This window comes from Labrus bergylta, chromosome 2 (assembly GCF_963930695.1).
Source record: "Labrus bergylta chromosome 2, fLabBer1.1, whole genome shotgun sequence".
Taxonomy (NCBI): Eukaryota; Metazoa; Chordata; class Actinopteri; order Labriformes; family Labridae; genus Labrus; species Labrus bergylta.
The window spans coordinates 29,126,960-29,151,720 of NC_089196.1; the positions used below are offsets into that span (position 1 = coordinate 29,126,960).

At 42.3% G+C, this 24,761-nt stretch overlaps 2 protein-coding genes across 11 annotated transcripts in view; one reads left to right on the forward strand and one right to left on the reverse strand.

The window, feature by feature from the left end:
- hnrnpk (heterogeneous nuclear ribonucleoprotein K) lies at positions 1–14,674 on the reverse strand. Of its 8 annotated transcripts, none has more exons than XM_020643261.3 (17): positions 14,572–14,674; positions 13,582–13,658; positions 13,303–13,469; positions 12,902–12,999; positions 12,571–12,627; positions 11,610–11,653; positions 9,985–10,057; positions 8,788–8,901; positions 8,338–8,466; positions 7,403–7,737; positions 6,834–6,881; positions 4,530–4,569; positions 3,680–3,695; positions 3,189–3,221; positions 2,972–3,039; positions 2,446–2,664; positions 1–950 (listed from the first exon to the last, which is right to left on the reverse strand). In XM_020643261.3, exons 3-16 carry the CDS (start codon positions 13,358–13,360, stop codon positions 2,464–2,466), a joined length of 1,314 nt encoding a protein of 437 aa, XP_020498917.1. In that variant the 5' UTR covers positions 13,361–13,469; positions 13,582–13,658; positions 14,572–14,674; the 3' UTR covers positions 1–950; positions 2,446–2,463. The 8 variants fall into 8 exon arrangements, with proteins under 8 accessions (XP_020498917.1, XP_020498919.1, XP_020498918.1 ...); XM_020643263.3 differs by having other exon boundaries at positions 2,495–2,664; positions 8,788–8,892; positions 14,572–14,671; XM_020643262.3 differs by having other exon boundaries at positions 2,495–2,664; positions 8,788–8,895; positions 14,572–14,671.
- rmi1 (RMI1, RecQ mediated genome instability 1, homolog (S. cerevisiae)) overlaps positions 13,873–24,761 on the forward strand; it is a 14,145-nt gene continuing 3,256 nt past the window's right edge. The window contains exons 1-9 of one of the 3 annotated variants that reach the window (XM_020643257.3): positions 13,873–14,125; positions 15,140–15,305; positions 15,967–16,146; positions 17,223–17,333; positions 19,516–19,665; positions 22,979–23,049; positions 23,300–23,423; positions 23,619–23,706; positions 24,111–24,294. In XM_020643257.3, coding sequence (XP_020498913.2) covers positions 15,985–16,146; positions 17,223–17,333; positions 19,516–19,665; positions 22,979–23,049; positions 23,300–23,423; positions 23,619–23,706; positions 24,111–24,294 — 890 coding nt within the window. In that variant the 5' untranslated portion in view covers positions 13,873–14,125; positions 15,140–15,305; positions 15,967–15,984. Of the gene's footprint in view, positions 14,126–14,517; positions 14,945–15,139; positions 15,306–15,966; positions 16,147–17,222; positions 17,334–19,515; positions 19,666–22,978; positions 23,050–23,299; positions 23,424–23,618; positions 23,707–24,110; positions 24,295–24,761 lie in introns of those variants that run through there. The other 2 variants (XM_020643258.3, XM_020643255.3) reach the window with 2 other exon arrangements.

The following is a 24,761-nucleotide window of genomic DNA, read 5'->3' on the forward strand; positions in this document are numbered from 1 at the left end:
TTCAGTAAAAAGTGGCACCATCTTTATTCATTTTACAATTTGACAATGTGAAGTCTACAGCATGGAGAGAAAACAAGTGTAGATTACAGGAAATTACAGGGACAGATAGATACGTTCAATATTGGTCAAATCTCCAATAAAACGCCAAGAAAACCTCTAGCTACACATTTCTGTTTGTGATGAGTTATTCAAATGTTTCAGATTGGTTTTTGTCACACAACTACCACAGTATATTCTGAATATTCTTACAAATGAGACTGTCCCGTACCCCGGTTTGTACAACAGTCAAAACTTAAACATCCCAAAATTCTTTCTGGCGGGTAAAATTTCCCACAAATCTTTCCACAAAAAAAAAAAAAAAAGAAACGCAAACAAACAAAACTAAATCATACTGGTTCAATGTGAAAAGAAAACATCTTACATTCTGCATGGTGCTAATGTTAATGTGTGGAAACTGTGTGAACGGACCCAAAGAGACAACAGAAAGCAAACCAATACACACACGCCAACATGCACACATGCTACACACGGAACAGATCTAAGCCGGAGACGCAAACACACGTTATTAAAAAAAACAAAACCATCAAAAATAAAGGTTATGTTTCTTTTTGTCTGTCAGGAGACTGAAGAATAATCTGATAGATTTAAATGTTAGAAGAAAAAAAAAAGTGTATCTGATAAACTAAATGGACTACACTCTTAAAAATGCAGAACATCTACTTTTTGTTTTATGCACAGGAATGTTGGACATTTATTTCATTAAAAAATACAAAAATAAAATTCAAAAAAAGAAACCCACAATCCAGAGTAATAGTCTGAAGGGGATATGTTGGATAAGGGCAGAGAGGGTCAGGGGTTCGGAGGTTTCGGGGGTGGGTGGGGGGAAATCTGAGCCTGCTTCAATCTTAGTCTCCTGGGTCTACAGCAAATGACCAGAGTACTGCTTCACACTGGAAAAAAAAAAAGGAGAAAAATAAATAAAAAACACAAGAAGAAAATGCAATTCACAAGTCAATGACGGTGTTAATGTACAGCTGAGGGAGGGTGAAGTCTTGGGGGAGGCAGAGCGGGAGGAGACACAGGCAACAAGTGAGAAAAGACAGGCAGAGAGGAAGGGGGAGGGGAGGCAAGTGGCAGAAGAAGAGTGAGGAAGAGGAGGAGGAGGAGGAGGAAGAAAAAGGGAGGGGTGTGGTTTAGGCCTTGTGTCCAAGCAGGTGCAGCACACTGAAGGGCGAGGAGAGGGGAGGAAAGGAAGAGAGAGAGGCAGGGTTAGTTACCATGGCAACACTACACTACACATGAGGCGGCGGCGGCAGGTCTACAGCTGGATTAGCATTCGGGCTAGCATCAACAAGGAAGTAGTGTGTTTTATACGTGCCTACTGGTTGCCAAGGGAGACAGAAGAGGAGGAGCCTGTGCTATTTGGCAGACTGTGATTTGTTGTCGGTTGATCTAACTAAAAACAACAAAATCACTAGTCTTCCACACAGCAGCAGCCAGGGGAAGAATCAATCCACTCCCTGCTTCACAGTGAAACGGCTTAGACGGCAGATAGACAAGTTTTTTTTTTTTTTTTTTAATTACTCCATTATTCATATTAATGGACAAATGTGATCAACAAGGAAACATGTCAACCACACAAATGTCCAACTTTGTCTACTCCTTCACAGCCATTTCATGCAAGAGGAAGGTTTGAACTAGATGCAGGTTGCATTGGGAAGAAAGGAAGGGGGTTAGTGAAGAAGAGACAGCAGGCAACAGGAAAGCATAACCCGAGAGGGATAACTAGTATCAGGATGCAAATTCAGAAGCAAAGAGAAACATACATGTACTGACAATCTGGGAAAAACAATTCTGAATCTACGAGGGTCATTTTCATTTGGTGAACGAGCTGTCAATGAAGCATCGTTTTGCTTTTCTTTTAAGCTCGCACGTGTCCACAAAACGTCACTTTCTAAGTGTTGCATTGACAAACATTTAACAACGCAACACAACAGATGTGAGCTCAGACGTGTGCACGATTTGATTGTTTTTTAACAGGATACCAGGTTTTTAAAACTTTGATACGATTCTATTCAAAATCAAACGACATTGTTACCCGTTTCGTTACCATAGTAACAAAACTACAAGTCCTAGGCATCAATGTTGTGTAATTTCTTGTTTTTCTACTTGCAAAAACTGCAGGAAAACTTGTGCACGCTGTTTAAATTGCACAACAACATTAGCAACGTTGTAACACGGAAATGTTGCCAATGATTTTTGGGAAATTTAAACATTGAGCCTCCAATTTTCTGAAGGATTTATTCCTCTACAATCCTTTCTAATGGAACAGATGTAGTTTATTTTTGTAAACGTCTTGTACTTTTCCATATTGTGGATCATTTTTGACAAACAAGCTGGAGACAGGATAGCACAGTTTGATGGAGCTAAGTCAAGCTTCTCTACCTCTAGAAAGACGCAGGCTCATAAGAACTGATGCTGTGTCAGAACTTGCCTGTTCTGTAGAAGGTACTGGGCATTCTGGATCTGATCCTGGGTGCCAGTGATGGTGATGATTCGGTCCTCAGAACCTTCCAGAGGCTCGTCGATCTTGATGGAGGCTCCAGACTCGTGGCGGATCTGTTTGATTCGCTGGCCTCCTTTTCCAATGATGGAGCCAGCCAGCTGTCGGTGGGATACCGAGGAGAGGAAAGACAAATCAAGCACATGGAGAAAGACACTAGGATGACAACTATTCAAGAAAATATAAAGAAGAACTCCTAGAAGGATCACGTCCTTATCTACTGTGGGGGGCAACATAACTAATTGGTCCATCGGCTCAAAGACTAATTTAAAAATTAATCTACATAAGGTTGATCACAATGTTGATAACGAAGCTTCATGTGGCACCTTTGGGTTTTACTCTGCCTGAATTGTTTTCTTACAACATACAAAGGGGGGCACATCATGTCATGTGTCTGCCTTTACTCACATCTTTGGGGATGGTCACTTGTGTGGTGATGACAGGCCCACCCATGTCACTGTAGGAGCCACGTCCACCTGTTGGCAGGAGGAGGCGGAGGAGGAGGTGAGGACCAGAGAACACACGCATGTAAAAAAAGTAAAACTATCTTTGGCTGTATGAATCACACATGGTTTAGTGTTTTCTCTCTTTTCCTTTTGATGGAGGAAAACGTGCAGAGACTCACTTGACGGGTAGCTATCCCAGGAGGAGCTGTTGTCTGAGAGGAAGAGAAACAGAAAGGTAAACTAACCCTGACTCAGTGGTGAATATTAAGAGGCAACATATCTCTTTCTTAACATTTAATACTCAAAGAAAATCAAAATACTGAACTGAAAAGTCTGGCTGTTCTAACATTTTCATCTGACTAAAGCAGTTGAGTGCTTTTAAATTCTTCCTTCATGTCATCTCTAACGTGTTATAAAATGAGCTGATTCAGTTATCGAGTTTCATTCCACTGGACTTTTAATAAAATACTGTTGCAAAGCATTAGCCAAGACATTATCGGTGAGAGCTACAACATCCTCCTGAACATGCTGCCACTGTGCAGATCGCATTTTGTTTTAAAACATTTCATTCAGACAAAATGTTTGACACAAATATGATAAATTAACTCTAATATCTGAGCACCCATGCACATGAAGACACACGGAAACATACAGTGAGATCAGTTCTTACCATATCCTCCTCCGCTCTGTGAGAAACAAACAGAAAGAGAGACGGGTTACACTCTGAACAGCCGAGTCCTTTCATCTTTGAGCTGATCGTGGCTAAATGAACGTGGCGTTTGTAAGATCTAATGTAAAGATGATGCAGCAGCAGCCTCGTCCATGGAGTAGACTCAACTAAAAGACACCCAGTTTTCATCCATAAGCTAGACTCCTCCTCCCTCCCCTCCCTCTCTCCATCCCCCCTTCCAGTCTCCCCTCGCATCTCCATCAGCCCCCATTTTCACCTGCTATTCAGCTGCTGCTGTCGCCAGGGCAACAGGCAATTCAAAAAGCTGTTGCTGAGCAACGGCAGGCAGTATCCTGCCAGCTCTCAGAGAGGGAGAGCGAGAAAGAGGGAGAGACGAGAGAGAGACCTTCCAGTCTGTCAACAAAGCGTTATTGTTGCCTAGCAACCACCCATGGCCACCCCCAGCCCACCCCACCCCCAACATCCTTCCTCTCTGTGCAAGAGAAGCAGGCTGGCCGTGAAAAGTACACAGTAAGAGGGCAATTATAGCTGATTATTATGAGGTGTCTCCGGCTGTGGTGATTATGGTCATTTGGTAGGGAGGTTTGCACCGTGCCAAAAAATTGCCTGTATGCACGATCGCAGCTAACACGAGCGTAAGAAAATGCATGCGCACATGACCAACCAGCCCCTGGTTTTATTGTCATAATCTACCGTTATCACAACAACATGATAGACAATCAAAACACACTCTCTGCTGCTAAATCAGGTTGTACGCCAGCCTGAGGATGCTGGAGCCCAATGAGCCGCTTGAACCAGAGCTGCATGCATTTAGTGAAGGGTCACTAACCATGTTATCGCTATAGCGATCCGGTCTGCCTCTTCTGTCACTGGTGACGAAAGTGCCATAAAGGGAGGGAGATGGGGGGGGGGGGGCAGGAACAGACAGAGAGAGAAAAAGAGAGAGAGATGTGGGTGGGGGAGGAAAGAAATAGAAAATGCTTTACAAAAAAAATAAAAAATACTTGAAAACATTCCAAAGGAAATTTCTGGTCTGGGTCAAACTGCACACACGCTGAGGAAGATTACAGTATAAACACGTTTCCTCTCAGCCATCTTCCCACACAGTAACAGGAACAGCTCTGACAGTGTTATAGTGAGAGAAGTGACAGGTGGTGGTGATGATTATCAGAGCCAAGCGCTGCTGCTTTTTCTCCCAAACCGGAGCTCAAATTAAGCTGAAGAAATGTGTTGGGATTTCTTTGCTGTTCCTGAAAAACACTCGTGTATGTTTGGTACGGGCGTGTCAAACTAAAAGCCTCCACATGACTTCATGGATCACTTGCTTTTTTGCTTAATTTCTTTCTCTGTCACCATGTTGTTCTATGTAGTGGCATCACTGCCTGACATCACTTTTCTACAAACAGTATTCATCAGTGTGTGTTTTCATAGTAATATGAGGCGACACTCAACTGAAGGCCAGGTCATTAAAGAATTATTCTTAAGAGCTACAAAGACTGAACGCGTAGATGTCAACTAGTAAATTAAATCACCAACCCAATATGAAAGCTGATTTATCTCAGTGATAACATTATCTTGAATTAGAAGTCATACTTTTCTGAATCCAACATCTAAAATGTGAATAATGACGTGTTTTTATCTTTTTTATAGATTACTAAATATCTATGTTGTAGAAAAATACAAGCTATTTCAAGAATTTCATTTTGGACATTGGGAGACATCAAGCAACATTAAAGATAAGTGACTTTCATCACAGAGTAAATTACTTCTGAATAAAATGTTGAATAGTCAACTGATTAATGGGTAGAGGTGGGGGGTCGATGCAGTACAGTATCATGATATTTTCCATGACGATATATCGATTCATGGCCGTCAAGTATCAATACATTTATTATATTAATAACAAATGTGCTTTTTAATTTTTATTTTCGGAAACAAGTTGCATAATTAAAAAAGTCGGCAGTCGTCCGTATATGTTTGTGTTGAGTTAAGTTTGATTAGACTGAAATATTAACAGTTCAGATTGTGAGCTGCATGCAGCCTTTAATGGGTTTGACTTTTATCAGTGATGGTCAGTGAGAGCTTGACTCTCATTGTGTAGAAATAAATATTTTTTTCCTTCTTATTTGACAAAACAGACAAAAATGTATGGACATAATATTCAGTTAAAAAAGTTAAATCGCAAAATATTAAATCGCAATTTTTTTTATTGCAATAATACGTAATCATGACTCAAGTATCTTGATAATATCGTATTGTTAATCCTGTGGTGATTCTCATCCCATGCATGGACATGTTAATATAATGTAAATGTCTGATAGTTGTTGCTTTATTATGAAGGCTTTTGGAAGCTCAGAGGTTCCCGTTTAGGTCTTTTTTTTTTTCTCTCATCAGCACACAAAAAGATTTCAGAAATGTTGAGCCGTACATTTGAGAAAATAACTTCTCTTATTTCATGCTCACTGGAGGAAGTCTATTGTTTCTATGAGCTCCGTATCAGCACATGATCATCACACACCACGAGAAATAAACTCTCAACCTGGATTAATCTGGGAGTTAGTAGCAGGTCGGATGAGTTATTAACACTGGAAAGAGGAGGTCATACAACATCACTGTTAAGCAGCCTAGAGCACTTCAAAAAGTCAAGTGCAAAAGGGTGAGTAGGGATCAGGGGAGGGGACGTATGCAGGCTGGGGCGCTACAGGCAAGAAGACTACAGGAAAATGGAGATCAAGGCAGCGGTTAGTAATGAAAGTCCAGGGTATGACGGGGGGGGGGGGGGGGGTTACAAAGAGAAGATATTTTATCAATAAGATTAGAGAAGAAGTGGAGAACCAGTCACATAAAAAAACAATAAGTCAGGGGAATATTTAGGGAATACCTCAACACTTCCATGTTATTTTAAACCATCAGAGCCAATCAGTGAAGGAACATAATGCTCCTGTCAGCTACTGTTTAAGATTCCACAGACGTACCGTCTAATGGTATCAATGAGGAACCAACGCTTCAGCGCATTACCTTTAACTAGTTCTGCCTACAGTATATGCAGGTCCAATAAAATAACAGAGTATTAAAGTATCCCTGTTCAGAGATGAGAAGAGGTTGAGGCAAAGGTTCGGGGACAGTGACTTACTTTGACCTTTCATCAGAGCCGCGGTACGAGTCATAGTAACGGTCTTCTCTGTGGGCGAGATGGAGATGGGAAAAAGACACACACAAACACACCCAGACATACATTGATGAGCACATACTATTAATGGAATGATTATCATGAGTACAAATGTTTCCTGAGGGGCGCACGCTGGATCACATGCAGTAAACTGGACTGAAGTTTATCCTGTCGACTAGACGACATAAAGCAGGCTTTGTCAATCTGAGCGTCGTCTTTGTTGATGCAGGAGAAGAAAAACAGCAAAGCGTGATAGAAGAGTAACAATAGCCTGGTATGTCTGAAGTATGATACACATTAAAACAGGAGGGGGAGGACCCTCAAAAGCTGACTAATGAGTTTGATCATGCAGTTTTCAGGCATTTAAGTGTTCAGCAGCAAATGAAAAGATTGATCTATCTTAGGCCGGGACAAAAAGAGTCCACACACCAGGTAACATCTCACGCCTGAGTATGAGCAGAAAAAAGGCGAGCAGGAGAGCGACAGACAGACAGAAGCAGCAGACTCCACATCACTTCTGTTCAATATCTTACCCTCCTCTGTGTGGGTGACCCATTGGCATGTTGCGACCGCGGGCGCTCCCCCGGCCACCGACCCTGCTCGGGTGGGGCGGAGGGGGACCACGGCGAGGGCTCATCTCTTCGTAGTCCCGACGGGAGGGAGGCGGGGGTCCTCGCCCCCCTCTGCTTGAGGGCATTCGGTCAAAGCCGCGGTCCCCACCGCTGGACCTTCCCCCGCGCATCTGGAACCCTCCCATAAGCCTGCGACCACCTCCCCTCTCCTCAAACATCACAGTGAAGCCACCGTACTCGTAGGTTTCGTCGTAGAAGTTGGGGTCGTAGGGCTGTGCGCGGCCCTTAATGGGAGCCTGCAGAGGAGGAGGAGAGGGAGATACATTCTGATCAGCAAAAAGACTTCAAAAACAAAAGTTTGTTACTGGAAATATAACACTTAAAGCTCCTGTGAGGAGGTTTTTAGTCTATAACATAGACTGTTATTAGTACTAATGCCTCTGTATGACCATCAGAGACAGGATTGATTATCTCATTACTGTTATTTTAAATTCTTGAAGCCCATTTCAGATGAAGGGATTAGCAGCATCCTGCAGAAACAGCCTTTTTTTGAAAAAGATGTTCAGTGGCAAAGTGCTGCATGTTACTGTTAATAGACATCAAGATGAGATTGTTTTTGTTAAAAGAACAATACTTACACAGGTACAGGACAAAAATAGCAAAGAGATAAGAGGTACCGTTTTGTCTACCGGGAGCACCAAAATAGACGCAAGCTGATAATGACTATGAAAAAATGATTCAACGGTCAACAAATTCTCACATACATCTGGAGCCTGTCCTGCATTTAGAATTTTAAACCATCAAAGTATCTTTAATTAGAGAGACATTTAATTAATGGCTCCAAAATGATGTTCTTCTATTGATCAAACTTGTGAACCACGTTTTAAGATATTTACCTCGGCGATGAGCTCCAGCATAGTCTTGATACACTCCACCACGCGCTCCGTCTTCCCGCCAACCAGCACCACCCGGTCTGTCGACTGAGGACAACACTCCTGGAACAGCTTGATGCTGGTCTTTGTGTTCTGAAGGCACAAATGAGAATGTAACTACACAACATGGCAGATGAAGACCGCTAAGCATTTTACACATCATATCACAGTGACTTTATGAGCATCAAGGTACATCAGGAACTCCAGGACAGAAAAACATCTCAGACTAACAGGAATGAAACGGCTGATTTATTTATTTAACCCAAACACAAAATATAAAACAGATCATCCACCAGCTGGGATCGATCCAGTGCAGTCTGGCTGGAACGTGTTTGACATCACTCACACATCTCTGTGTGTAAACTGCTCAGCAGATGATTTCATTTCACATCCCGATCCCTTGTATCAACATACCTCCCGGAGCTCCTTGATCTTGGCACCCTTGACGCCGATGATGGAGCCGGCAAGGCTCTGATGGATGAGGAGACGCAACTCACAGTCGAAGTCCATGCCATTGTACTGCTGGTACTTAAAGGGACACAAAGTATTTTAGTACTCTAACCTCTCGTCTTAAATAGATACACTTATTTTATGACCGATTGTATCTTCAATCACATTTTTAACCCGAAGCCGCAGCGAGAGATCGAGAGATGACACCGTCTAAATTCTACAAATACGTTAACACGCATGTTCAATCAGTGAACGGCAAGTTTGGGTTATCAAATACAAGAAATCACGTCTAATGGGTGCCGACGAGTTCATTTTTTGTTGCCATGGTATCGAAACACGTATTGATGTTGTTTGATTTTTACTACAAACCTATACAAGTTTGGAAGTCTGGTACAGTGACACCCTCTAGATATAATCAGAAGATGATGGGTGCCATACATTTTGTGAATTCTGTGAGTGAGTTTAAAAAGTTGAAGGTTACAATTTTTTTTTTCCACCTACAAGCTGCGGATACGAGCTCATAGCAACAGTGTTATAAACGACCTCGAAACGGAGTGCTGACATAAACGGAGAGGATTTGAGCGAGTGCTGTTTCAACCATTCAGCTCCACTCATTTGTAAATCATCAATGTAACAGAGGGCAGAAAGAAAAGAGAATACAGCTGCAGCAAGCACTCTCGATATCTGATTGAGCTGCAACACAACGAAACATTTTCTTCTTCGATACTTTGAAACTACATGTTTAAAAAAAAAAAAAATACAATGTTCTGATATTATGACGATTGTTTGTAATCAAAAAGCACCGTAACTTTAAAACAGCGTCACATCTTCAGTCATATTTTGAACCCAAGAGAGAGGGCACCGTCAAAATTGCACGATGTCGTTGTCAACGTTTTGGTAGCGAAACATTGTCAACGTATTAGTGGAATAAAGACAGTGTGCAGGAGTTTGGCTGCATTTTTAGGAAACTCAAAACAATAAAGTACACAGCGTGAGGCGCCTAGAACTTTCGCTTTTCTTGCAGTTATATCAAAACGTTTTTTTTTTAATTAGAATCTTTTTGAGTTTTAAAGATTTTGCATCATGCAGCACACCAGTTTGGTGTTAACTTGGTTCACTGGAAAAAAAAGAAAAAAGGAAAAAAGAAAACAGGTCCTTTACCTCTTCCAGTGTCGGGATAATTTTGAGCAGGATTTCTCCGACTGTCTCGATGTCGGCACTGATGCTCAGGATGCTTCATATTTCACACACCACAGACAAGCCACAGCCACGCACAGGGGGTGGGGACGGAGGCAGCCAGCAAGGCATACCAGGAAGAAGGGAACAACATGTCAGATCAGATAATTCATCACATCCCCTCTTTTTTTTTTTTTTTTTTTTCTTTTCTTTCTGCCAAAGATTCAACAGTCCCAGCCAATTTAACAAACTCAGTCCTTAAAGCTAACATCTAAATGAACTGCTGAGGTCCAGTGTTTTCTAAACTTGTTCATGGTATTTCATGGATTATTCAAACAAAGCAGCCAGAAAATAAAATATATAAGCTGGTTCCCAAACAATACAATGAAAAGAAAGTAGTATTTTGTCCAAAGAAAGGAAGAGAAGAGACAAAATAAAAGGGGACCCAAAGAAAAGTGACTGCATTTGGTGACTACTGAAGGGGCAAGACGGGGGAGGGGGGGGGGGGGTGAAGCTGAGGAGGATCTGGCAGGAATAGGCACCAGAAAGAACTCTAAACTTCTAAAGCATAGTTTGGTGGATGCACACCACAAACACAACTTTCAAAGTTAAGGAAAGACAGAGAGAACAAATGAATCCTCTCTACTCTTTCAGATGATTAGCAAAGCAGACTGTTGTTACATTTTTTAAAGAATTGTAAATAAAAATTTGTAGTCTGCACCCACCTAAAACCGTAATAAAAATAAACAATGAATTTACTGATCAAGAAAACTTTAGCACAGTTTGTACATGGAAGAAGAATGGCAGACAGCTGAGGAGGAGTATCAGAGCAGATTATAACATGGGAGAAATCAAGTTGGCCACCACCGGGGTTGATGCTTTTTAGGGGAATGGGGGGGAAGCGATAAACTTAAATCCAAAAGAATGCAGAGATGGATGGGACTGGGGAGGGGGGGGGGGTTATCTGTCAGTTCAATAGCTCCAGCAGTCAATAACCAAGATGAAGCAGAAGACAGAAAGGAAGAAACACAAACACGCACACAACAGTTGAGTCCTAGCTTTGCCTTTCAGGATGGATGGACAATCTGAGATCGGTAAAATGAGGGCATCACAAGGAAAGAATGGGATGGTGCGAGAAGCAGGTGAGTATATGAGACTAACGAGGGGGAGGGGGGGGACAAGACCACCAAGATATCCACTCTGGGGGGGGGGGGGGGGGGGGGGGGGGGTGAAAACGCGAAAGATAGAAGAGGATAGATAATCATCAATGAAAATTAAAGAAAAATATAACACGGACATATTGCACAGATCATAGAAAAGATTTTTAAAAAGACAGTGGCAGATTGTGGAAAAACCCTGACAACACCAGCCTAAGTTTCAATGTTGACGTGACTTTCAAAAATGGCATATTAAAGGATGTTGACATGGCTTTTACAGGCAGATTTGGACATGAACGCATTTAGGCATTTTGACTCAGGCTAATATAGTGTGAGAACAGGTAGGTTAAAATACAGTGACTTGACAGAGGCAGGATGACTATTTATTATTCTCATCTTCTTGTTTGTTTGACCTGTAGTCAGGCAGTGAGAGGGAGGAGCTTAGGGACATACCGCTCAGGCCCACTGCTGTCTGGGACTGACACACTGGCATTGTACTGGGCGTGGCATGGGCAGGGGCCAGGGCCATTCGAGCACAGATGTCAATCAAGTAAGGCGCCCATTTAGGGACAGGGCACGATTATGGACAGGGCCAACCAGGGTGTCAGGTGGGCGGGCGCAGGAGGGGCCATCCAGAACATGGGCAACAGAGGAGGAAGTGGGCAAAAAGTCAACAGTAAAATAATAAACAAGGGAGAGGGAAGAGGGGAGAGGAATACATTTTTAATATACAGGCTCTACAGCGTTCAAACGTGACTTTAATTTGATTCTCTCAGAGATTGGTTCTTCAAAGAGAGAAAAGGAGAACATGTGACATTGGAAAATGGGTAATGGCATATTAAGAACATGAAGATTTCAATGTTGGGGAATAGACCAGAGACAGTGAGAAAGAGGGGTAAGAACAAATTGTGGAGCGCTACAGAAAGAGGCAATGACTTCATGAATTAAGAAATGGCCAGGTTGCCTTAAAAAAAAGTTGACCTGCACTGCAGGTGACTTTATTTAAATCCACACTGTGCCTCTAGATTTAACATTACAAGAGCATCAGTGGTCTTGTTTTCTTACAGTTAATCAAACTGATGACATGAAATTGGACTTTTGTTCCAAGGGCCAGTTTAGCTGAGGCAATGACAGGAGATTTTACGTAGGAACAAAAGGATTAAATCAACCCCAAAGGGTTTGTCAGAAGGCTTTTATCAACTCAGCTAACCACACCCCTTGTTTACAAAGAAGAAAACATTGTCAAATACTACTATGAGTTTTAAAGGGTTAATGTCTGTAGAACAGCTGACTTACAGGAGGGGGGCTGGCTCGTTTCGAGATGCTGAACACCAGTGGAGGGATAACTCAAGAATACAAAATCAAAAGGCGAAACGAAAGAAAGATTCAGAGCATATAAAGTAAAAATACTCACGTCTGTACGGAGGGCTTTGATGTTTTTGCCACCTTTCCCAATTACAGCTCCTGCATTCTGAGAACATCAAGAATTGTTAGACAAGCTGGCACATCACAAAAAATATTACAAGTTGAATAGTGGACTTTAAAGACAAGGTTTTAGCATTAAAGTAAATGTCTAGAGAAACACACGCCTAACAGAGGCTGAAAATTAAAATTCTGGCAAGCGATCAGAGTCAAAAAGTAAACGTTCAAAAAAAGGGAAAAGCTATCAGAAGGGAAAGGAGTATAAAATCTATTATCATATAAAGGTTTGTCTGGAATGTGAAATGAAAGGAGAGCTGATTTACTTTGCTCTGCAGGAGGATGCGAAGCTCAACCATTTCGTCCGAGTTCCTGGAGCGCTTGAATGATTTCTGCTCATCTGCATCCTCAGCAGGGCGCTTACCTGGAACCAGGAGATAAAAACACACAATGACAATCCTGCTTGCACAACCGTTCACAGAATATATATTAGATAAGGATTTTTTTTTTAAAGTCAGTAGTATAGCAAACACAGCATCATATGTTCAAAACATACAAAGACTTAACACTACTTCAGAGAAATAAGGTGTTAATACATCCAAAAACAGAAATAAATTCATGTCCTAAAACAAAACTGCTCTGTCCTTTCACCGTTCATGGAAAAAAAAAAAAAAAAAATCAGTCAATACACTTTTAGACAAAAATAATCAAGCACAAAGTTGTATACCGTTGGTCTCTGTGTTGCTGAATGAAGAGTCCTCTTGCTGTTCGATTTCTGTCTCCATGGTCTTCTGACAGCGGTAGAGATGGGGTGGTGGGCTCCTCCGTCCGGGAAACAGGCGACAGGAGCAGGAAGAGAGAAGCAGAGAACTGGCCTCTGTGAGCTGTGGTGGTCTGTCAACATAGTAACAGGAGGAAAAAGGAGATAAGACAGTTGAGGAGGCTTCATGCTCCCGAGATGACAAACAGAGGGGGGGAGAAAATGCAAAAGAAAACCAGCACTCACCGATATTTATTAGCGGGATATGGGCGTGTTGATAGGCGGAACTTATTAATAAGCAAGGACCAAACAGCTGATGCGACCTGTAAGGGAGGGAGAGGCTAGATGAAACACTAATATCATGAAAATGACTTCGTAGTAGCGAAGTCTGACACAATTTATATGATATTTAAATGACATGTTTGAAAACGCATTGGTTGATGTTGTTTATTAAAAATGAAAGACATGTTATATTTATTATTATTATTATTATAATTGCTTTGAACGAATACCAAAAATTCCCCATCACCGTCTCAAACACGCGAACTGACCGCTAACATGACCGGTGTTACGGTGAAACAGGTGACAGTTACAACCCCAACACGCTTCCGGATAAAAAAAAAAAAAAAAAAGTCACCGATTAACACGGTCGCTCGTTTCACCGTAACACCGACTGTTTCCCCCCTGCCTGACAAAACGACGAAATCTCACATGCCAAGTAATTTATCGTTTTAGAAACTGACACTAAACTTCGGGAACGTTATTCACAACGCCGACCGACACACCGAGGGTGAGATGGCCGTTAAGCTAAGCTAAGCTAACTAGCCTGGAAGCTAAGTGCGTTAGCTCCGAAGGTCCGTCGTGTTGCGTCCGTGTTGGTAGTTTATCCGAACGACGATCTGCCGCTTTAAAAACAAAAACACTTATTCAGTCATATTCATGCTAAGGCCTCATGATCTGGTGCGAATGTGTTGATATAACGTGAACAATCGGTCAGTACAAAAGGCATTCGGGAGTTATTCGAGTTAGCTGCTAGCTAATTTCGCCATGTTGAGCACAAGGAGGGGGGGGGGGCAAGGCAGGCCAGCTAATTAAGCAGCGTTTTGCATCGGACACGACAAAAGTAATATTCACCGCTTCAATAGAATGTCTTTCTGCAGTACCTTAGCTTAGTAACTGAATTGAGGAAAATGTTTCGGGTTTGAAAACAGGAAAAATATCGTCAACAACACCAACCTGCTGTGCTTACTACGCCTCGCTCGTCCCCCTTTCTTCTCCACCGAACCTGGGAACGAACGAACCGTGCCAGAGGGCGCTGATTGGTTGAACGGAGAGCACGTCAAACAGACGAGCGAAACGATTGGCTAAGGGGGAACGTCATTCACAGGATGCGGAGGCGTTTCCACAGCGACAGCACTAAGCCCTCCTCCTTTCCGGAGTGTTCTGCTCGGTCCAAGTTATCCGCGGCTGTTGAAGTCGTTCCTGTTTTAATAGTATTGTCCGTATTCTTATGCAAATACGTGACTGTCTACGAAGCTGCGTCATTGTTAGGCTTAAGAAAAGCTTAAGTATAATAGAGCTTTTATTGTCATCTTGAATGGAGACAAAGGTGAGGTAAAGGGGTTGGGTTGGTCAACTTTGGCGCCTTTGCTGCTTTCACTATCACACCTGGAGCTACACACGTGAAAAGAGCTGTTACTATGCGTTTGAATCTCACCTGTACATCAACATTTCACCAGTTTGTATCCTACTTTGACTTCTCTCTGTATTTAACACTCACTCTCTTTATCTCTCTCCTCCACAGTATCCAGTCGTGACTTTGTGCAGAGCTGCAGGGCTTATCTGTGCTGAGATGATCACAGAAACATGACAGAAGTCAATCCCACAGTCCTCTTGTATCATAAATATCTAACCTCTCATGCCGATGAATCAACCAACAGATTAGGTGTCAAGTACTTTCAGAGATCCAGGTAGGAAGATGACCCCTTAAAAAAAATAAAAAAAATAAAAACCTCTGTTAAGCCCTCAGTGGCTGCAGAGTGTTAGTCCATGAATATAATTAAATGCAACAGTTAAACCACTACATGTACTCCACACCTGCAGCAGACTGATATCAGACCAGGGCTGAACAGTAAACCCCAATTTGTAATCATTGAAAAATTCGTTTTTGCAATTATCACATTGCAAAGGTCTGAATTTATCTCAATAATTAAGAAACAAAAAGCAATCAAGCACCGCTTGCTCACTCAGAATTTGTACATGTTACACGCTCTCTCACACCATTTTCATCCAATCAGGATGAAACTCAAGCAAACTGTCAGCTACCGGCAAAAATTGTTGCAAAGTAGTGGTTAAAAAAAGGCACGATTTATTTTGGATTGAGGAGAAACATGTTGTAAACATCTTCAGCTAAATATTATTCAGATTATTTTGTTATTAGTTTGTTTGTCATGCTTCATCCTGTTCCTCATATAGTGCGGGCCTAAGAATAAGATAGACTTGATTCAAATATATGTAATAATAACTTCAATGACTTGTGTTTAAACCTCTAAAAACTAACCGAATCTCTCAGTCATGTGTAATTATTTGATAGAAGATAACACAGCGGGCTGTTTTGTACGTTCTTGTTAGACACACGAGGTAGAAAAGATGGCACCTGAGATCCACACGGTTGCTCGTGCTACTCAAACCTGGCTGCGGTCGTCTTCGCACGTCCAGGTGCCCGTCGCCTGGCTGGAAGCCTGCGTTGAGTGGCTGCAGGAAGAGGCAGGGGGAGCAGGCCGTCTGTCTCAGCAGCAGATCAATCAGCAGGTATGCAGAATGCTCTGACTATGCAGGTGAAGGCTGAATGTTTACGCTAAAGTCATATGGATGTAGTTCAGAGTTACCGTCTTGTGACTTAAGTATGACATTAGGGTGGGTGGTGAATAACAGGCGGTTGTGTAAATATGGAGGAGGATCTCCCTTCTCGATCTTATCTCTGATCATGTTAACTAAGAGGCCCTTTATCAGTGAATGCTGGGAATCCTTCTCGTCTGTTTTCTGACTGCTGTAAGGATTTTGTCCCAGATTCTGACAGTTGTATTGAGCTGAAAGAATAAATAAAATAATAGACAATTTATTTATTCTAAATTAATATAATAAATTAATTAATAGACTGTTTAAAGATGCAGATAGAAGGCAAAATCTTAGTGTAAGAAACCCTGTTTTTTATTTTAAATTTACACCCTGTCAAGTGTCATCCGTACCAGCTGGTGGTGGCGTCATGTGGGGTATGTTTTCCAGCGTTTACGCACCATTTGTAGTCCAAAGCATACCTAAATATCGTAGGGAACAGCTGTGTACCTCCATAGCCAACATTTGGAGCTAATTTTCATTTCTCGAGAAGGCAGTGCTTCATTTCTCAAGGCACAGATCGTCTGCTGATGCTTCCAGGAACATGTCGGTGATATGAGATAATGAAAGGGGCCCACATGGCCACTGCATCGCTCTCCAGGAGGGCAATGTTTGATGGAGAATATGATATTTATTTCATGTCTAAGAGCAAAAATCCGCAGGGAAGTTTAACTACTCAGTCACAATATCTCAATAAACCTGAAAGACTAATATCAGAGATGATTTCACATGATTGTTATAGCTAAATGTGATCTGACACAGAGCTCCATAAGGCCTGTGTTTCTCCAACAAGTTATCTTTAACTGTATAATTTCATCATGTGTGTCATTGAATTGAATTTCACTAATCATTTGTCACGTCTCAGAAATATATAAATCTAGCCAAGCAACGGAGAGCGTCATAAAGTAGATCTCACAGTGAACGTACTGTCAGTGACAGGATAGCAAACAGTCTGAAATCTCTCTCTCTCTCTGTGTGATCTGATATCACAGGCACTGGACCAGTGGTTGTTGACAGACCTGAGGGACCTGGACCACCCTGTTCTTCCTGAAGGGATCAGTCAGGCCCAGAAGACCGAGCTGAGCGGCATCTTCTGTGTCCAGGTACACGTCTGACTAAACACATGTTTCATGTAAGACGCCTTTATTGGTACGTTTAAAAGATAAGATACCATACTATACTGTATTATATATTAAATATACCGTACACTTCTCTTGGAGACATTTGTCTTGGACTCCCAGTGCTGCACACATTTAGCAGCAGGAAGGAGGTGAACACATTTACTGTAGTTGATATGTATCTACAATGCACAAAGAAAATCAAATTACAATAAAAGTAGCAGTCTATACTGACCTGCTACTTCCACCTATATCGTGCATGCCGCGTTTAGTTAGCGCTATGTACTATGGCGCCGTTCCCTCCCACTCTTGTAAATGATTATGTTTCCACGGTACTCGCCGTGGAGCGCCTCTGGAGCGTGCCACCAGCGGCTCTCGGCTCGGCTCCGTTTCAAATTACTGACCGAGTCTATTTTCGACGGAGCCTGCTGTTAGCACGCGTCAAGCTGAACAGAATAGATTCACCCGGTCAGGAAGTCAGACAACAAAACACTCAACATCCATTTGGTTTCAAAATAAAATTATTAGGGGCGCGCTGGTGGCTCAGTGGTTAGGGCGCGTCGTCCCATGTATGGAGGCTGTCGTCTCGAGCGGGTTCGCTTTCCGCATGTCGTTCCCCACTCTCTCTCTCTCCCTGATTTCCGACTCTATCCACTGTCCTCTCTCTGCATTAAAGGCACAAAAAAAACAAAAATAAATCTAAAAAATAAAATTAGTAAAACTCAGAAATTCAAGCAAAGTGTTGTTTGTACGTTTTTCTCTTTATTCCCACGTGATCTGGTAGTTCTCCTGGGATCTTGTGAACCCGAGTGTACAGCTGCGCTCCGCTACACTCAGGCTCCAGAAACAGACTCGGTGGGGCAGGGTGGGCGCCGTCTGACAGAGCAAAACCGCGGACTATGTGAAAATTGCGTATTGGAAAGAAAAGGGTCAGAAGGTTCCTCCTGCATTTGTCTAACCTGTCACTCTTCACGGAGCAATTTTCAGATTTCCTTTACAGCACTTTGAGTAACAGCTAATCTACAAAGAATCAAATTAATTCTAAAGACTCTCAAGAATTTGGAAGCACAAGGCTAGAATACAGCCATACCCATTAACTCCTTAGAAATGCACAGGAATGAAAGGAAACCTTGATGGAAAGTCATGCTGCTTGGAGCTACGCTTTTTTAAAATGTCTTCCAAAAGATTGATCTGAGAGATGTAATTTAACATTCATTCTCACTTCAGTCTTTGTGGTCTCCTGCATGTTTAAAATATGTGATCTCATAAACCTCTGGTGTTTATAAAAGGATGTGCATCATTGGATCAAACAACTTAAATGTTAATAAGCTTTTTGAAAACCAGACGTGAAGAACTTAAAATTAAACTTGTGTTTGTGTTTTTGTGTCTTCAACTTTGTCGACTTATTGAGGCATGGTTTCTATATGAGCTGGTTTCTTAATGTGTAGCAACAATAGCAATAATAATAGAACCTTCTCCTCATTAATGGATAAGTAGCCATGTGTAGTAGTATAGAAAATGGAGAATGCAACACATCGTGATGAATAGTGATATCAAATCAAATCATTGTCAGGATAATCGAATTGAATCATGAGCCCAGTGAAGATGCACCGCCCGAACTGGTACGCTCTTTAGTGAGGTTCAGAATATTCTACAACAAGCCAATAGTACACGTATTTAACAGAATCACACAGCAAGCTTTGTGTAATAGAAAATGAGTGTTGTTCAAGTTAAGGGACAGAAATGATTGGAGTGCAGTCAGGTGCCATATTCTAACAAAGCTCCACTGGACTTCCATTTTTCTTTGAGATGGAAAATGGAAACTCAGCTGGAAACCCTGAGACCGAGTAGTTCTGTGATAGGTCGTGGAATTACAGTCATTATTTCCTTATTTTACAACACAGGTTTGCATAATGAATTTAAAGTTGTACCTCCCTCCTGTTACCTACAAAGAAAAACATGATAAACACATTTAAGTTTTTAGTACAATGAAATAAAAAAGAATCAAATCTGGTTATTGGTTTTAAAGGGACAACGATGGGCGCCACAATACGCCTGTCTTTTTTATAGGAAAGACAAATCCTCACTGTGTGCTTAAAAGTGTCATTTCACTGCAGCGTCGACATATTTCACGTGAATAAAATGAAAGGTGTCCCCTCTGTTTCAGGTGGATTCTTTGCTGGACGTCAGTCAGCCTGCGTACGGTCAGCTGCAGAGCTGGAGGGGAACCGACTGCGCCAACGACGACGTGTCTTCGGTCACTCAGATCACTCAGAGACCCTGGGAGGCCAGACCGACCCGCATGCTACTACTGCAGGTCAGAGGCGTTTAGGGAAATGAATTGGGTAAAACCCAAATGCGTCTGAAATGAAGAAGGGTTCAATACAGTTTTAAAAAGGTTAAATAAATTAACGAGCCTCATTCACACAGGGTGAGCTGAAGTTGTGAACGTAAAGGAGCTAATTTTTCATCCTGACTTTATCCAGTCTTTTTGCTTCCTGCTCCCAAGTAAAAATTTCCACAAGATATCCTGGTGAGCAGGGGTGTGAACACAGCAGGGAATGTGCAGGAAAATTCACTTCAAGCGAGGGGGGGGGGGGGGGGGGTGATGAGGTTTATAATCTTCAACAGGTGCAATGTTTGTGCCCGCAGTGAAGCTGCTTCATTCTCTTCTCTGCTCGCCACATGTTCTTTTCCAATCTTGATACTGTGATACTGTGAATACGTCCAATTACACGTAGTATTGATTTAAAGGACAAACTGGTGGACTGTTACGACTTGTCCACCGTCCTTTTAACCCCCCCCCCCCCTCCCCCACGCTGATAGTTGACAAAAACAAACCAAGAACTGTCACCCATTAGAGAAGTATTTAAAAGTAAAGAATCAAATGAGTAATTACCTCCACTCTTTATCCTAAATCGACTTTGCCATCCTGATTTCTTTTAAATCTGTTTTATTTCTCACATCTATGTTTTAACTGCGCAAAACAACAAAAGTGATTTTTCTTTTTCTTCCCAGAATGCACTCTTAGTTAAGGCATGTCAGCGATATTGCTCCGTAGTGTTTCACCACTCTGTCCTTGCTTCACAAATATCTGCAGCTGCTTGCCAGGTTGTAACATTTGGCTGTTGGTGAGATGTTGACGAAGTAAAAAAAAAAAAAAAAAAAATTATTTATTTATATATATATGTATATAAAATTATGGAAACCAATTGAACGCTCACCCCGACTGCAGAACAACACCGAGCTCCCTTTTAAATCTCAATGCAGTGAAACACTCACTCCTGCTCTCACATCTTCTATTGAGTGTGAACACGATGAAGACTTTGGAGCATCACTCAGAGCAAAGCAGGAGACAATCGATGCCCTGGACTGGAGGAACACCCGATATCTATTTAAGATTGTGTATTATTTTCCCAGCTGCTCTCCCTTGCTGTGACCTCAAATAAAACACTCGTTTCCCCTCACACATCTCTGTTTGATCCTGTCTGACTGAGCTGTTTGCCTCAACTTGTCCTCCTGTGTGGACACTTGTAGCACTGATGTACCTAATTGTCTGTTGTCCCCGGGCAGCAGGGGTGGATTACCGCACGGGCCTACCGGGCCCAAGGGCTCAGGGGGCCCCTAAGCCAGACCCTCAGACGAAAGTTTGTCTAACCAGAAATAGCCCAGCAATGAGAGGAAGCTCTCTGATTGGTGGTCAGCGGATTGACCAACAAAGGGTCCGCTCCACCAGCCAGATCCCTTTCGCTCATGCCTTAGCTCATAATGTCACCAGAACGATGATGTCAGCACCAAGCGGATCTGCGTTGGCTTTAATTTATTTTTACAACAGAAGGAGACAGAGATGTGTTGTCCATATTTAATTCAGTCTACGATCCCAACATGATTGAGACTAGAAAGCCTGAAATTTCTCAGGTTTAAATTAAACAAAATCAAAAACACTTTTTAAAAAGAATACACATTAATGATGTTTTATACATTTTAGTTTTGAACAATCCACCATCTTTGCATATTTCAGTGAACAAGCCCGTGTGTTTGCTTGTGCTTCTCTTCCTAACAGAATCACAGTGGACAGGTGCAATCAGAGAGTGCATATAAAAGAGTACATTGCAGAGATATAAGGCACAGACTGTAATTTTCACTTTAAGTGTTACACTTGTCATGGCTCCATGGTTTCTCAAAAATAGCGCTGGTGTTGCTTAGAAACGTTGCAATGGCCTTTTTATTTATTTATTTATTTATTTATTAACTTCTCTACAGACTTTTGTGAGCAAGTTTGACAGTTCTGGAGGTCATTAGATGTAGAGACCAAAAATGCACAGCTACGGGGCGCCGGGCGAGCTTCAGTCCTTGTCACACCGGTCCCTCTTTCGACACCCGGCTGTGACCATCCCTCACTCTCCCTCCCAAAATGTCCTCATCCTCTTAAGCTTTCACGGCCCAAAAGTCCGGATGATACAGCAGAGTGTGATTGGTTTTCTTATGTCCTGGGTCCCCCCGTCCTGTCTTTCCACCAATGACAGCCCACACCTGTTCTAACTCGCCTGTGCATAATGCTGCATTCATGAACCAACAGCAAAGAGTTTTTATTACACATGACAATATTTAAGAATTTTGTCCATGCATGTAATTGGCTCTCATTTTTGCACTCTGCCATTTAGAGTTGCTAAATCGTAGATATACATTCATAGATTTGTCTAAAGCCCTTTTCACACATGAACAAATCTTGCCTAAAAATGTCCCTGAAATTTTAGCCGTGAACAGCCATGTTTGTGGTTAGTGCCCAATGTTTGGAGGCTGTGGTCTTCCGGGTGGGTGGCCCAGGTTCGAATCCGGCCTGTGGCTCCTTTCCTGCATGTCATTCCCCACTCTCTCTCTCTCCCTGATTTCCGACTCTATCCACTGTCCTGTATCTCCATTAAAGGCACAAAAAGACCAAAAATAAATCTTACAAAAAAGAGGAAGTCAGGGTGAGTCGGTATGAGAGCACAGCAGGTACTATTCTGGAAAACTGCTGCAAATGAGTGTGGGAGGGGGGATAAATTCTATACCCTGAGACCGACAGGCTACTGCTGGGATCTTCATGCATGGACAGGAAGTCAGAAAAAGGGAACGCACAGAACATCCGCTCAATTTCAGATTAAGACAAAATATACAGACTCCTGATCGTTTATCTCATTGAGACAAAACGATCACATAAGGAAGAAGAAATCAGTCCAGTTAAGGTTAAGTAACCTGTTGGTGACAAGTTTTTGTCTTTATTTATGTAAGATCTTGTAAACCAGTGAGTCCAGCTGCTCATGTCTCTGCTGCACTAAGACTTCAGAAACTGACCCAGCGGGGTAGGACGGAGCAAAACCTACACAGAGACAGAACGCTGCGCATCATAGCGTGCCTCCACCCCTTCCCTGTCTCACAGGGAAAACGTCCAGCTGTGAGGGACATGTGTGGACAAGTAACTCAGGAGCGGACTGAAAATTAATTGAAATTTTTAGGAATGTGAAACCGGCTTGAAAAATCAGTTTCAATCAATTTTTTCTACCCTTGGAATCCTTTTATTCTATACTAACTTCACAGCCATTTCCCAGTTCAGCTGATCTTTGTTAAACTCTTTGTCTGTTGTTCAGGTGACCGATGGAGTACAGAGCCTGGAGGCCATGGAGTATCAACCTATTCCTGCACTCAGCACAGCTCTCAGGTGAAAAGGAATAACTCAGTCAAACACTTTCACTGGTGATATTTTACTGATAATAACATAAAATTAAACATTTTCTAAATAGTAGTCATTTCTAACTTTACAGATGGATTGTTGTTGTTTACCTTATGTTAGATAAATCGGGTGGAGGTGCACTTTAAAGGTTGATAAACACATCACTGAAGTCTCTAATAGATACACTTAAAATAACAGACGATGTTTAAAAGGTCTCCTTGCCTCGTGTAACCTTCAGGCCTGGTGTGAAGCTGCAGCTGAAAGGGAAGTTGGTCTGCAGACTCGGGGTGCTTCTGCTGGGGCCGTCGAACGTTAAAGTCCTGGGTGGTGAAGTGGAGGACCTGGTGGAAAGAAATAACCAGGTATACTGTTCAAGCAGATACATGTTTACTTTGTTTTTGTATGAATAAAAACTTTCCTGACCACATTTTTTGAATTATCTTTTTTCTGATTTAGAACACAAGTTAGAAGTTGAACGTTGTAATAACGCCTTCCTGTCAAAGACAACGTTTTTGAATGATGTGTAATAATTTTGTTTTTCTATATTTCTCTGACAGGGTCGGGTCCTGTGTCGGACGCTGGGACTTCCTGAGGAGGAGCAGCAGCAGCAGCAGGCGGGGGAGGAGGTCCAACCAGCACAACAAGGTGCATACATGAGAGCTTATATATCTGAGGGTGCACTCACACAAGGCCACAGTTTCTCTGATCTGTGCAGAAGCAAGATTATCCCCCCCCTTCCTCATTCCCCCCGTTGACATCGCTCCAGGCCAAACCAGGCCTGATCACTGTTAACCTCTTGTACATACCTCATCACCCCATCACAGGACACCTTGTGTGTCAGAGTCAGCTCCATGGAGAACGTGCGTCTGTGCGTGCGTGCGTGCGTGCGTGCGTGCGTGCGTGCGTGCGTGCGCGTGCGTGTGCGTGTGCGTGTGTGTGTCCTTGTCCTTAAATGGTAGATTGAAGCTCGCTGACGATGATGAACGCCTGAAGTGTCTTCTTTCAATTCCACAATGACACGTAACTGTGGAGTTTTGTTTTCTCTTCAGGTAACCAGGAGGTCGACGACCTGGAGCTCGATGATGCAGAATTGTTGGCCAGTCTCGAGACCCAAGAGATGGTCGGGAGGGTCCCAGCTGTTAGAGACAGTGGCTACGGGACCCTCAGTGAGACCTCCACTTTGTCCTCCAGAAGCTCCTCTGTCAGGAGTCTCGTCTCCACAACATCATCCAGGTGAGGGTAGTAGAACTTCTTAGTTTTCACTGGGATTGCAAAGGGTTGTAAAATTTCTGGTAAATTTCCGGAAACTTGTGCATATGATTGAGGAATAGGATATTCAAGTGGACTTGCATTAAATCTGCTTGTTTTAGTCAAGATTATGCTAAAACTATATTTAAGTTCCCTGTTAAGGGCCAACCTTCAATTTTGTAAATTCCTGGTTTATTCCCGTTTATTTCCATAAATTCACATTAATTCCCATGGAAAGTTTCAACTTTGAAAAATCCCAGAATTTTGCAACCCTAGTATTCACGGTCAGGATAATACACTTTTCATTTGATATGCTTACATTGAGGAATCATGAATCACTTTCATTCCTCAGCATATGACAAACTTCAGTTAATATCTTGGTGGGTGTGTTTTTTTTTTTTATCCTACATGTTTTTCCATCACAGCAAGGGACTGCCATGATATATGATGAG